Source organism: Manduca sexta, chromosome 3, assembly GCF_014839805.1.
Source record: "Manduca sexta isolate Smith_Timp_Sample1 chromosome 3, JHU_Msex_v1.0, whole genome shotgun sequence".
Lineage (NCBI taxonomy): Eukaryota > Metazoa > Arthropoda > Insecta > Lepidoptera > Sphingidae > Manduca > Manduca sexta.
In genome coordinates this window covers 7,632,298-7,647,660 of record NC_051117.1, presented here as the reverse complement: position 1 = coordinate 7,647,660, position 15,363 = coordinate 7,632,298, and the positions used below count along the sequence as shown (strand labels likewise).

The 15,363-nt window shown below is 35.0% G+C and overlaps 1 protein-coding gene across 1 annotated transcript; it reads left to right on the top strand.

Annotated features, from left to right (window-relative positions):
• The first annotated feature begins 3 nt into the window (after nucleotides 1-3).
• Nucleotides 4-10,183, top strand: LOC119189604 (trypsin-7-like). Its single transcript, XM_037439786.1, has 5 exons — nucleotides 4-62; nucleotides 7,743-7,859; nucleotides 8,294-8,531; nucleotides 8,955-9,098; nucleotides 9,874-10,183. Exons 1-5 carry the CDS (start codon nucleotides 19-21, stop codon nucleotides 10,021-10,023), a joined length of 693 nt encoding a protein of 230 aa, XP_037295683.1. The 5' UTR covers nucleotides 4-18; the 3' UTR covers nucleotides 10,024-10,183.
• The last annotated feature ends 5,180 nt before the right edge of the window (nucleotides 10,184-15,363 follow it).

Sequence of the window (15,363 nt, the reverse complement as noted above, 5' to 3'; positions counted from 1 at the left end):
TCCGATCGGCGATAAGCGATGTTGTTTCTGTTTGTTTTAATTGAAACACGCGCTGTTTTTGGGTAAGTATTTTTTTTCTTAATTATCGTTCTTGGTATTTCTTTATTACATTGTTTATTTACTTGATGATAATACTTATGCCTTCTACGGAATAAAACTAAGATAAATAATAATGTGTCATTATTTGTTGACCTTTAAACAAAGTGATAGTAATAACTATATTACTATAATGTAACGTTTACGGGTACCTTGTAGCTACATAGGTATTAGTAAATTAAAATTGATAGTTGTAATTGAGGTGAAAAATCAAATTTAAAAAATATATTCTCATTTTCAAATGCCTTTTATGTAATCGACAGATCTAATTTTTTTTTAAGTAAAGCGTTCTTTTTACGTTATTTTTTCCATGAATAGGATAAAAGGCTCCAAGCTGTAGGCAAAGTGCCGGCAAACAACAATACTTGTTTGTGGTAGGAAATTCGAATCCTGGATAGCAACCATTGTACAAAACCCCGCCATAGGAGCCAGCGTTAACGCGTTAAAAACCGCCATGATTATGTCGACTGACGAGGGGTGATCAATGATCATTTCGCATCTGTCAATCTGGACTATACTCTAACCATCAGGGATAGAGGAGTCAATTGGCCTTGCATAAAAAAATAGTCGTTGTATTTGACGATAAATAACGTAGATCCAATCTCTCGACCTTATGAGTTGTTGGCGGTCTGATGCCGGAACTTGCGAAATGGACCTCAACGTCGGGTTTCAAGTTGTAAATTCCAATAGGTGTCATAAATTAAATAGCGAAATGTTAAATCAAATTGGTTATATTACAAAATGACTATAATTGGGGTTTTTTGAATAAATAAGATCAGGGGGCTCTATTCCGTTTATGGGGGCTAATCTGTCTTTTTGAAACTACGGGCTCTCAAATCGAAGGAGAGAAGTGTTTTTGACTCTTTAAAAAAAAATCTATTAGAACGATTTAATGCTTGTTGAAAACATATTTTTATTTCAGGAAATAAATTGTGAGTTTGCATATATTCTTATCAGTCTTAATAAGTAAGACTTGCTTTATCGTTAAGAAATGGTTAAGGATTGCTTAAAGAGCTGTCAAAAAGATCACCGGTTTCCTAGTTTAAACCTTATTAAGAGGCAAGATGGCGGGTTTTGACTTACAGCTGATCGAGTTAATTTATGTTTTATCTAAGCATAGCTTTGCGAATTTTTTATAAGTTAAACTGTATATGTCTCGAATTTCTAATAATATTAATGTGGATTATTATGTATAGATGTTTGGATGTTTGTTAGAAGTAAACACAGAATCCGCTAAATGGATTTGTATAAATTTTGCCACATAGATAGATCATATCCCGGACTAGCACAAAGGTTACTTTCTATCCCAAAAAAGGACCTTCTGGAGCTTTTAGATAGGCTTCAACAAATGAGGCCGCGAGCGAAATATACCAAATTTTTAAAAACTTGTATAATTGTAAAATGTAGGTAGATATTGTAACTTTGACTTTGCGAATGACCAATACCTCAGTCTCCCCGTGGCCACGAAGGACGCAGTCTTCGAAACGTCGGGAGAAAATTAAAATATAGAAACCGCGATAACATCCGAAGAATACTTTAATATCTAACATTCGCGCCAACATAAGAAATCATTATAAAATATACCTACTTAGATCTAGAGGTACAAAGCATTCAAACCTTGAGGTACAAGTACGTTTTCTAACATTTTTGATTCAGAGATAAGTGTCGGCCGCATTAGAAGCGAATGTCAGAAGCTAACCGGTTTGCTGGTATTACTATCTGAACGATTCGATAGCTTATTTTTCCTTAACATGTTTTAAAAGTAAAGCAATGTTGGTTATACATTTTGAGATCTATATACGATATTATTTTATCATGTTTGGCAAGTGTAGGTTTCTATAATTATTACGTACTGCCGTTTTGTAAATGTAACGAAATATATGATATTTTGAAACGCAAATATTTAAATTTCAAGCTACTGTTTACTGTGGCTTCTATGTTTAGGTCGAACGGGCCGGCATAATTGTGTCAACTGTCAACTGTCGAAGCATAACTATCTCTCGTCAGACGAGATTCTTACTGGACTCCATTTCATTTATCATTAAATATAATGAAAAACTTTGTGTTGTTCGAATAAAAATATTATGCTTTAAAACATTAACTTTTTTTTTCTTAATTGCTTTGAATGATGAGACGAGCTTACCGTTCTCTTGATGGTAACCGATACGTCTGCCCATAAACAGTAGAAACACCATCCAACACCTTGAATTACAAGGTATTGTTTGGTATTCCACTGCGTTCGTCATCCTGAGACATGAGATGTTAAGTTAGATAATTGGCTCCGTATATATTTTTCTAAAAATAAAGCTTTGTCCTCGTATTAATTGTAAAAAGTGTAAATATTGTGATATTAAACTTCAATAAATGTGTGGAAACGTTATCTCTAAAAATAATTCATTACTTTTTGTGTATGTGGACGTTAAAATATTTGTGAACCTAAGACTCATTAATCTACCATTAATTAGTGGAAACAGTGATGTAATGATATAAACTTACTGGGCACTGCCTGTGTTTGTGTTAAAACAAATAAAACGCGCCAGAAATAGACAATTTGTTAAAATAAGTGAAAGACAACAACACAATATCTGTTACAAAAACTGTTACAAATTCAAATTTTTAACTGGTCTCTGTGGGATGATCTAAGGACTTATTTCGACAAGTTTAATGTTGTGCAGTTGGCTAGCTGTTACTATCGCTAATTTTTGTTCTTACGGCGCGGTTGGTCGTTGGATCGAAACCTGGAAATCCTATCGACGGTTTTTTTATTTTTTTTTTTTTTTGATGCATTAATTTATTATTCACATTGAAGACCTTGTGCGCCATCTATCATTATTATAACTGCTGAGGTAATTGGTATGCTACATAGGCTTACTCCTAACACCAGAGGAGGGCGCTTACAGTTAAATTTAAAATAAATAAATTAAAAATACTATTGATACGTGTCGGCGGGTCTCGAACCGGCGGTCTGCTGAGCGGAGTGGTAAGAGGGGCGTGTGGCCTTTAGACCAAACATTACAAAGGGCTTGAGACGAAATTAGCTAACTACTCCTATTCACACGTTACAAACTCGTGACTGAATTATTGACGGAGAGCATATTGAGTATTATTAAAATGAGCTCCAAAGCAAAAAAATGTGCAGCATGTCTAAACAAAATTACAACCAAAATGGATTATTTCATCTGCTCCTTTTGTAAAGACTTGTATGACCTGGATTGTGTTAATGTCTCGCACCAAAGCTTTGCATTAATGTCGAAAGACAAAAAAGATAAATGGTCCTGCCCAGCCTGCAATAATAAAACGAAGAAGATCGACAACACGAACACACCCATTCAACCTAAAATCTTGGATCTGAGTGAAGGCGCCGACCGTGCCATAACGGAAAACGAAGTATGGGATTCTTCTGGAAATGTAACACAACGCAAAAAATGCAATAACTTCCCAACAAAGACGCATAGTTCTTGCCATCTTGATCCCACTCTTCTTTCCACTATAAGATCCGAAATACAGTCCTCAATCGAAAATTCTATTAAAACATTCGTTGAATCTGTGCTGACAAAGGAGTTTCTTAATATAAAGCAAGAATTAGGTTGTCTTCAAGATATTAAACATGGAATTGAGTTTCTAAGCCAAGAATACGACCAAATGAAATCTCAACTCAAGGCATCGGAGGATGAGATTAAAAATTTAAAGAAAGAAAACTCTATCCTATGCACCAAAGTTGATGACTTATCAGGTAGACTTAACCTATTAGAACAGCACTCACGTGAGACTAATTTAGAAATTAACGGGATCCCTGAAAATAAATCCGAAAACTTATTTTCTGTCTTTAAGCAGCTTGTTGAAGTGGTTTCGGTGCCCTTGGACAGCGCGGATGTCGTGTCTTGTTCTCGTGTACGTAAATTCAATGATGCCAGCTCTAGACCTCGTGCTATAGTAGTCAAACTACGTACGACTAGACATCGGGATGATATTATATCAGCAGTCAGTAAATTCAATAAAACCAAACCCACCGAGAAACTTCACTCCGGACACTTAGGATATGGGGGTGCTAAGTCACCCGTCTATATTTCGGAACACTTATCTCCTCAAAATAAAGCACTTCATGCACGTACAAGACAAATGGCTAAAGACAAACAATACAAATACATCTGGATTCGTAACGGCCGCATCTATTTAAGGAAAAATGATCAAACACCTGCGATACTGATAAAAAATCACGAATCTCTAAACAGATTAATATAATATGATATAATAACCCAAGTCCTTGTGATTTATTATATACATTCACGATCTACTACCAAAATTTTAGAGGAATTAAAACTAAGACTAAAGAATTAAGATTGGCCGCTCAGAGTTCTAATTATGATATCATCGTAGGCACCGAAACTTGGCTCGACGACAGTATTCATGATAATGAACTGTTTGGTGATGCTTTCGTGGTTTACAGGCGAGATAGAACCTCAAGTTACCTTTCTGGGAAGAATGGTGGAGGAATTGTTATCGCCATAAACTCGAAACTTAAATCTAGTAGAATACAGCACTTTGAAAGCTGTTTTGAGGATCTTTGGATTTCGGTGAAAAATCCTCATCAACGTTCGGCGGAAATCCTACTTTGTGCCCTTTATATACCACCTCCTGTTACTGAAGCAGCACTTAATTCTTTTTTAGATAATATTAGTTTAGCTTTGCAATCTTATTCTGGCAACGTTATCATTCTCGGCGATTTTAACCTTGGTTTTATTGACTGGTTATCTGATCACAATGATACACATAAATTAACACCCAGTAATTACAACTGCAAATTAGGTTACTCTTTGGTTGATTTCATGTCACTCAATAGTCTATCACAATTAAATAGTATCAAAAATCACAATAACCGTGTCCTAGACCTAGTATTCAGTAATTTCGATGGTGTCTCAGTTATCAAGAGCACAAATTATCTTAGCAAAATTGATGTCCATCATCCTCCTTTAAACATAGAAGTTACAACAAAAGAACCGTCATACGCTGTTTCAAAACAGTTTGCAACACATAATTTTAGAAAAGCAGATTACTCTCTTGTTAACAATAAATTGAGCGTTGTGGATTGGTATTCAGAGTTATCATCTGTCGGCGACGTTAATATTGCTGTTTCAAAATTTTACTCCATACTTCATTCTATTATCGAAGCGACAGTCCCTAAAACAAAGCCACGAAATTTCAAATACCCTTCTTGGTTCACTCGAAATCTTATTTGTTTAATAAAGGAAAGGGATAAAATTCGTAAAAAGTTCAAGATCTACAGCAACTCTAGAGATAAACTTGAATTGCTACTATGTAACAAAAGAATTGACTCGTTGATAAGATCTTGTTATTCTAACCATTTAAGTGAAGTAGAGCAATCAATCCGTAGCAACCCGAAAAAAATATGGTCCTACATAAAGCAACTTCGAGGGGGGATCTTCGATTTTTCCTGGTAAAATGTATCTTGATGGTCGTTCGGCAGAATCTGGAGATGAAATCTGTAACTTATTTGCAACTCATTTTTCCTCAGTATACACTCCTACCGATATCTCAAATATAACTGACCTAGGTGATAGATTTCCCCAGTTCTCACTTGGTCACATACGCATAAATGAACGTAGCATTGGTAAGATTTTGAAATCACTTGATGTAAGTAAGGGTCCTGGACCCGATGGAATACCACCACTGTTTATCAAAATGACTTGGAAATACTTAACAATGCCATTAAAAATTATATTTGAGAAATCCATTCAATCTTCGACTTTTCCGTCGATGTGGAAATCTGCAAATGTTGTACCCATATACAAAAGCAAGATAAAAGTAATATCAGAAATTATCGACCAGTGTCTATTCTCAGTTTGTTTTCGAAAGTCTTTGAACGGATTGTGTGTCCAGTTATCACGAATTACTTCAAAAATATTATATCCAATTACCAACACGGTTTTACTACTCGGAAATCAACTGTAAGTAATCTTCTAACATATACAACGGACATTATAGAATGTATGGATGCTAAAACGCAAGTTGACTCAATTTATACCGACTTTAGTTCCGCGTTTGACAAAGTTAACCATAAGTTATTATTGTCTAAACTAAAATGTTATGGCATTCACGGATCTTTACTGCATTGGTTGGGTTCCTATTTAGAGAATCGATCTCAGTGTGTTACGGCTCTCGGCTATCGTTCATTCTCATTTACTGCCACGTCAGGCGTACCCCAAGGCTCTCACCTGGGTCCTATTCTGTTTCTAGTTTTCATAAATGATATAGCGCATTCCATAAAATATAGTAATTATTCAATTTTTGCAGACGACTTGAAACTATACAGACATATACGGTCCCAAAGCGATGTCACACTACTTCAGTCAGATTTGGACTCCATTCAAGATTGGTGCATTAATAATAAAATGATTTTAAATGCTGAGAAATGCGCACATCTTAGGCTAACTAGAAACAGAAATATTATAAATTCTACTTATTTAATAAACGGAATTGCATTAAATAAAACTACAGCAATGCGTGATCTTGGAGTTGTTGTAGATTCAAAGTTAAACTTTAATTTACATATGGACCAAATTATAAAAACATCTTGGCGATTGTTGGGTTTCTTAAAACGGGTTGGCAAAGATTTTAAAAATCCTAACACCTTAATAGTTCTATATAATTCATTAGTGCGGAGTAACTTGGAATACGCCTCCCCCATATGGAATCCAACATATAATAAACATGTTATTAGAGTCGAACGCGTTCAACGAAACTTTACTCGTTTTTTGGCTTTCAAAGATCGCACCTGTCCGTACCGAGCAGAATACCCAGTGAGGCTGTCACACTTTAAGATAGATTCTTTGGAAGTCAGGCGTAAAGCGGCCGATGTTATAACTTTATACAAACTGATACATGGAGACATGATATCGTCCGAATTGTTGTCGCGATTAAAATTTTCCGTTCCTCGTACCTTACCAAGATTCCCCTTATCCCAAACTTTTTCCTTACCTCGCAGTAGAACCAATTTAGGCAAATATGCCCCCCTAAATAGACTAGCAAAGTCCTATAACGAGATGAACCCCCTTGGTGAAATCGATATCTTTACTATAAATAGTGTTTGCCAATTTCGCAGGAGGTGCTATGAAATCTTGAACAGTAATAGTGATAATATCTATTAATTTATTCTTTTATAATTCTTCTATGATTATTTAAGATTCCAAAGCTTATTTTTTTTTTTTTAATATTACATTCTTAAGATATAATTATTTATTTCAATTGTAATTCTAGTTTATTTTGTACCTGTGTTAAATTTAATATGTTAATTTAATTATACTAAGTTATAATTTTGTATTTTTAAAAGATTTTAAGTTTGCATTTATTTTATAAATGATAATTTATATTTGATTTCAATTTTCTGTTATACAAAAAAATATTTAGCCAATAGTGTTGTATACACCTGTAAAGATTTGTCACCTAGAATAAGTACCTTATATTGTGGATCCTTCATTTGTATTTTTCTGTGATAAATCGTTGGTGTGTCTTATATTTAAATAAATAAATAAATAAATTATGTCCAGTAGTTACACTGGCTATTGTATACAGTCTTCTCCTAGTAATTTTTTGACTTAAACCATTATGCTGTTTTTTTTTAACATCAGGATTCTGGGTGGTCATGGCATCAGCATTAGAAAAGCTCCTTACCAAGCGAACTATGGTGACATTTGTGGCGCTGTACTTGTGCATCAAAAATGGGCTTTAACATCTGCGCATTGTGGGTGAGAATCGTTTGTCAAAGCTTGGATATGAAATTTTACTGTTTAATACATACGAAGGTACGTTAGATGTTTGTAAGAAGTAAAAGAAACTGTTTAACTGATTTAAATGACATTTGTGACATAGATAAGTCAATGACTATTCTCTGAATAAACATAGAGACTACTTCTTTGCAGCCTCAACGTGAATAAACTTAATAGGTTTTTTTTTTGTGATGGTCAAATTCTACAAGCATTTTGTTAACCGACTTGAAAAAGGATAAGGTTATCAATTCGTCGTGTATTTTTAAGTTTGCTATCTCAGATCTCGGTAATTTATGAACCGATTTGGATTTTTTAAAAATATTTATTTTTTTAAGTTAAAGATTTTAGAAAGGACAGATATAATGTTTTGTCAAAAATATCGCAAATTGCCATAAACGACTCTATTTTTTCAGCACAGATGCAACATTCATCCGTGTTGGGAGTAAATATAGGCTCAGAGGTCCAAAAATTATAATCAAAAAGCATTTAATACACCCTAAATATAAAGAAGAACACACATTTGATTATGATATTCAATTATTATTGTTCAGAAGTCTACATTTTAGTGAATTTGTTAGATCTATTGAAATTAGCAATGAAAGTTTTGGAAGTAAAGTTTATGTTTCTGGATGGGGTTATGGGTTTGAAAAGGTAAGATTTTTGTAATAATTTTATACAGGGTCATTTAGAATGCCTTAATAAATGAAATCACATACTCGTCTTTACCTATGCTAACATTGTGACAAAAATCAGCCATGAATCCGGTTTCAATTTATAGATTTTTTTTTACTTCTAGTTATGTGCAAATATGGCGAGTATGTGAAGGTATTTCTGACTGAAAATGTGATGTTTCCGCTGCGACAATTTCTCTTAGTAGCATCAAGGCGTGTGGAATTAAAAATACTTTTTATTAATATTTATTTTGTTCGAAACTCACTTTTTTATTTTAAATCTACGGTTGGAGCAACTTATTGTTATTTTCAAGATAAGTATGTGGTTTCATTTAGTAACACAATTTTGAAATGACTTTATGAGAACATAGAATAATGACTCCTTTGTTGTTCATTATTTCAGGGAGATTACAACGATATACTTCAACAAGTCGAGCTACCAATTATACCAATAAGAGAGTGCCAAAAAGTTAATAATTTATGGTATAACCATACGCTTACTTCTAGAATGTTCTGCGCGGGAGGAGAAGGGGTTGATGCTTGTCAGGTCAGTTGAGATGTTTAGCAGTAAGGAGAAAATAAGCAAACATGGTTTAAAGCTGTTTTTTTTAGCTGAAAATGGTAGAAATGATAGAGAGGTATCATCATAGTCCTACGCATTGATTGTTAAGAATATTATTTATATTTTATTCAACACATTACATCTGTACTATGTGTGACTATATACTTGCGACTACCTTTGTGGCGTAGTTGTATCATTGGACGACTGCTGTACTGAGGTCTTGGATTCGATCCCAGGTCGGGCAAAATGATATTGGGTTTATCTATTCGGTATAAACCCGGAGTTTCGAATTTGCTTGATGCCGATAGGCTCGCCTCCGATCATGGGACGGAATACACACGAAGGAAAGTGGGTGCACCAATTACACCTCTGCCTACCCCTTCGATGAGTGTGAGTTGTAAATATTATCTTGTTAAATTTAACAATAGCGGTGATAGCCTAGTTGGTTTTGGAACGGACTGTCGAGACAAATGTCCACAGGTTCAAATCCCAAGGGCACACACCTCTGACTTTTCTAAAATCATGTGTGTATTCTTTGTGAATTTATCGTTCGCTTTAACGGTGAAGGAAAACATCGTGAGGAAACCTGCACATCTGAGAAGTTCTCTATAGGAATTTCGAAGGTGTGTGAAGTCTACCAATCCGCACTAGGCCAGCGTGGTGGACTACGGCCTAATCCCTCTCAGTAGTAAAGGAGGCCCGTGCTCAGCAGTGGGCAAGTATATAATACAGGGCTGATATTATTATTATTATATTCTAGGGCGACAGTGGAGGAGGCGCAGTCTCTTCCGGGCGTCTAGTCGGCCTATCGTCTTTCGGATTCGGCTGCGGGCGTCGTATACCAGGAGTATACACCAATGTGACTGAAACTAGGGTCCGAAAGTGGATAAAAGAACATACAGGGGTTTAAGCGTCACACAGATGCCCTTAAAAAGTTACCCTAAAATGTGTAATGTCAGAAAATTTCCCCGGTGTTGAGGCATACGAATTTTTAATAGATACTAGTTGACCTGACAGACGTTGTCCCGTCTTAACTATGAATTTGCAGCGCGCATTCTGTTAATCGCTGACAGTTATTTCAAACAATTGACAGTTATATAAAATTAATATTTCCGTTAAGTTTTCTTAAATTTTCTAATTTTCCGCGCAATTTTTTGTTTTTTTTCTTTCATAAGAACCTTCTGACAATAACAAAAACAAAGAAAAATAGTGAAATCGGTCCAGTCATTCACGCGTGATGGCGTGACCAAGGGAAATCGAGATTCATTTTTATTTATATAATATTTAAAAAAAAGATTATTGCTAGGAATATTTTGCTCCGGCTGTTATTGCAGTGTTATTTTATTAAAATGTGATTTTGGAGCTGTGACGATTTCTCTTAGAGTAGTAGTGGCATCAGAGCGTGTGAAATTAAAATTTTTGCCTTGACATTCATTTTGTTAGTAACTTTCAGTTTTTTATATTACTTCTACGGTTCGAGTAGCTTATTGTAAAATGTAATTTGTAAAATAAGTATGTGATTTCATTTAGTAAGGCAATGTCAAAATGACCCTGTATTTTTATTTGGAAGCGGTGTTTAATTTAAATTAAAAATTGTCTTCGTATATCAGCTCTTGAAATGACTTAGCTAGTTTAGAATACCTCTTTTTTTGAAGTCGGTTAATCATAGTAAATTTTGTTTACAATTTAAACCCTTCATCATGACCTCCCCCGGGCAGTCATGAGCATCATCCACAAGTCATCGGATGGTAGAAAATCACGTCGGCCGCCAAAATGGTGGAAAATTTGACGCCTTGGGCGCGTTGTACTTCGTTAAACAACTGCATTGGTTTTGTGACGAGCCGGTCGTTTTGGGAAATGTCTGATTTATGTATTGGCTTTATGTACGGTGAATCCAATAAAAACAATATTAAAAACTGTTTTATTTATGATTTAAAATGAATATTGTAATTTGTAGAGCTTAGATAATCTTCTCCTGAAGTGTCCTTCGCACAGTTCTGATTTTGTTCACTCTTCCTTCGCTATCCAATCTATCCTTCTTTGGAACGCACTCCCGCTCGAAATCAGGTCGTCCTCAACACGGCTGGCTTTTAAAATGAGAGTTCGTCGATTGTTGCTGGCAGAAGTAGCAGATTCCTCTAATTGACTTATTAGTGTATTTATATATTTATTTATTTTTATATATGTATATATATGTATTTTTTTTTTATATATATCTATATATTTATATATGCGAGTATGTTTTAATTACATTTGTTTACTATTTCTCTTCTTATTTGTTTTTCACTTCTTTTATTATACACCTACCTCCGTCCTCTCTACACCACCCCAAGGTTGACTGGGAGAGAATGCCCATGGCATTAAGTCCGCCTGTATACCATGTGTACAAAGTGTTAATAAATAATAAATAAATATTAGAGGTTCCTAATGAGGTTTTTTTTTATTATATAAATAAATGAAATTTTGATGAATGATACCCTAGTTGGGAAAGAACGGACTGTCGAGACGTATGTCCGTAGGATAAAAGCTTAACAGCACGTATATCTGACATTTCTAATCCCATTTGTGTATTCTCGCTTGTTTTAACGGTGTCAGAAAACAGGAGTTTCGCGAGGAAACCTGCATACCTGAGAAATTCTCTATAGAAATTCTGAGGCTATGTGAAGTCTGCCAATTCGGATTAGACTAGCGTGAAGGATCAATCCCTCTCAGTAGTAGAAGAAGCCTATGTACAGCAGTAAAGCAGTTTATAATGATAATATTATATGCAATAATATTTAAAATGTTTATGTGCTTATGAATGCAACGAATAACGGAAGACACAAAAAGAGATATCCAAGCTGCTGATTTCAGATCAAAGTTTATCCAGTCTAGACGTTTTTAAAAGCGTCTGACAGCACACATCGTCTGCAACATATCAAAAATTGATTGTGAATCGTGCATTGCATTTTAACCTCACCGTTAATACTTATTATTAATTATATGCCTTAAATACATGTTATTATGTACTGATTTATGTATGAAGTAGGCTTGTCAGGGTGGCTGATACATAGCATCACACCTTTACGATTTCAGAGGTAGGTAGAGACTGATTGCCTTGGTGGCGTAGTTGTAATGCGTACACGGCAAGAGTACGACTACCAGCTTGATGTCCCGGGTTTGAATCCCGGGTCGGGTCAAAGATAATTGTGACTTGGTTTTTGCTGCACTAGTGTATAACGTTACGGGATCAGCATGTATATATCCGGTTCCAACAGGCCGGCATATTTGTGTCGACTGTCGAGAGGTAATCATTGTCAGTCAACATTCTATTGGACTCCACTTCTTTTACCATTAGCTGAAGCGAGGTAACTTTACCAAGCCAATGTAAAAAAAAATATATGCTGCACTTGTCCAGAAATTGTGAAACCATTAATCAGTGATATACCAAATTAGTTTCTCAGTCTTATTACAATAAGATACATACTAAGTAAATAGATGCTTAATACCGATTGAAATAGTTATCAATGTCTCAAGCACCTTCTGCTTAATTTTCTGGTGGTAGGTTTCTCATATGTGAGAGTCTGCCTGGGTAGGTACCACCGCAATGTCTATTTTTACGGTCAAGCAGGAGTGTGTTCACTGTTGTGTTCCGGTTTAAAGGACATTGTAGCCAGTGTAACTGGACATAATAACACTTAACATCTCATGTCTCAGGATGGCGAGCGCAGCGGAACACCAAACAATACTTTGTAATTCAAGGTGTTGGATGGTGTTTCTACTGTTTATCGGTCGTATCGCTTACCATCAGGCGAATGGCAAGCTCGTCTCGTCATTCAAAGAAATAAAAAAATAATTACATTTAAATATCATTGTAATTTTTTATCATCAAATATAGATCCAAATACTTTTGAATTTAGAACGCTCTACAATGATCTAAACACAATCAGTTCATAAAGGCATCGACTGAGATGAATGGGCCGGGTTCATCGACCTTACTGCTCACTGACTGTGGCGTTGGTTTGTATTTTGGCAGTGTACTATTGATCAGAGAGCATGTACTGGGAACTGAAAAAATAGACACATTTTGGCATTCGTTTATTAATTAAAATATACTTTTTTAATGATTTCTTATGTTTACGCGAATGTAAGACATTAAAATTAAACTATTTTTAGGATTCTATCGCCGTTTTTATATTAAAAATTTTTCACAACGTTTCGAAGATTTTGCAGCCTTCGTAGTCACGGGGGAGACTGAGTGATATACTTATTTCTTTAAAATAACACTTTACTATCAGTTACCCGAATCGTAGATATAAAAAAGTGTAAGTTTCAAAGTAAATATCAATGTAAAGTAATTTTAATTTTATACGTTCTAATGCCACTATAACTCTAAGAAAATTCTTCAAAGCCTATAATATGATGAAATTGACATCCTCCATGGCATAGAGGATACGACTGCTATGCTGTAGTCCTGGCTTCGATCTTCGGTTCAAGTAAAATTATATTGAGTTTTCCTTCACAGTATTAGTCTGTGTAGAAAACCGATAGCTTACTTGGTTGTTGAACAGACGGCCGAGACGAATGTACGCTGGTTCAAAACCCAAGGCACGCACCTCTGACTTTTATATAGTTATGTGATAGATTAATAATTATAACAATCCTTTGATATAATTATTAATCAAGTATTTTATTTACCAGTCAATACGCATTCATTTCTCAAATTGTAGATAGTTGTGACGTTCCAGTATATCGCTGTCTTAATAAACTAATGACCTATTCCAAAATTGTTAATTTGTGGGCATCGTCAAAAAACTCATTTCTGTTTGCAACCTTTTTTATTTATTATTTTTTCATGCTATAGGTTTTCATTTTTGACTTATATATAACAAGTTCAAGTTTATAGTAACTTAAAACTTGTTTTTATTAAGAGAGCGATATCTCTACTAACGATTTTTTTCAGATGGACTGAACTTTGTAGTTCTAGTAGCGACGTGTCCAAATAACCGAGTTCCTATCGGCTTCACTTTTAAACTTTATGTAAGCAAACTATTAAAATTTCTTTACAGTTCCAGTAGCGGAGAGGTACATATAATCGGCTTCCTATTGACTTCACTTCTGTAATTTGTGTAAGCAAATTATTAATAACAAATAAATAATTAATATTTGTAGCATAGTTGGCTAAAATTTAATTATAATTAGTGTTAGTACCTATTATTATTGTCGGCTTCCTTTTCGGAAAATTTCACTTTGCCTCCGTGCATCTGTTACTTATCTTATACCTACATAATCAAAGTTATGGATGATATGCCGAAATGAAGGAAGGGTGTGTAAAGCAAAATTTTATAGTTTCGAGTAATGTCTTTGAAATGCAAGAGCAATGATCTAGATTACTCTTGAGAAACGGGTGGCTAAGTTATCTTAGAGTTGCGCAGAGACAACTTGTTGCCAAAGTCGCTGAAGCAACTGTTATTTATAGATGCGAGTAGCGGTAATAAGTTGAGTCTCGATAGCTAACAAAACAGAGCTCTGCCCGAACCATTTATAAAAACATTAAATTCGTACATCAAGCTCGTAGTCTACCTATCCCCTCAAAACTGACGGGATAAAAATATCGTGTGCATTAACCCGTCATTCAATTTTGATCCTTTTGAAACGCAATATCGCTAAAAGCAAACGCCATCCGAAAAATCCGTAGTGCGTCGAAGAAAATCATCGGGAAAAACATTTTTGCAATTTTTTATCGCCCATCCCCAACCTCCGTTCCCGGCCGCGGTACATAAAGCCCATGTATTCCATTAATGTAATTATCTTACTTCAATTTTATATAAAATGCACACATCGACGCCGTTGTGTGTGTACGTACGGTTTATTTTATACGATATATTGAGGAGAGGAGGATGGGGCCTCCCGGGGGGTCGTCATGATGATGCCGAGTCTGCGCAGTTGCTAGACAGAGACGAAAAACCTAGGCGCCTAGGCTACAGGCATTAACACTAGTTATTCCGCCCCGCATTGTCTGTTTAATGTATGATTTAAACGTGTTTAAACGGTCTTTGATGTATTTTGGTGGTAGAGATGTTTCAAAGTGATTGCCGCTTTGATTCTCATATAGGAAGATTGTATATTCTCTTAAAGGTTTTATAATATCAAATAATAAAAAAAAATGTTTTTCTTTTTTTATTTGCGACCAAGACCTACATATTTCTGCCAATTTAAATCCAGTATATTTAAAAACAAAATAAACACAGCTGAAGTCACAGCACATGGT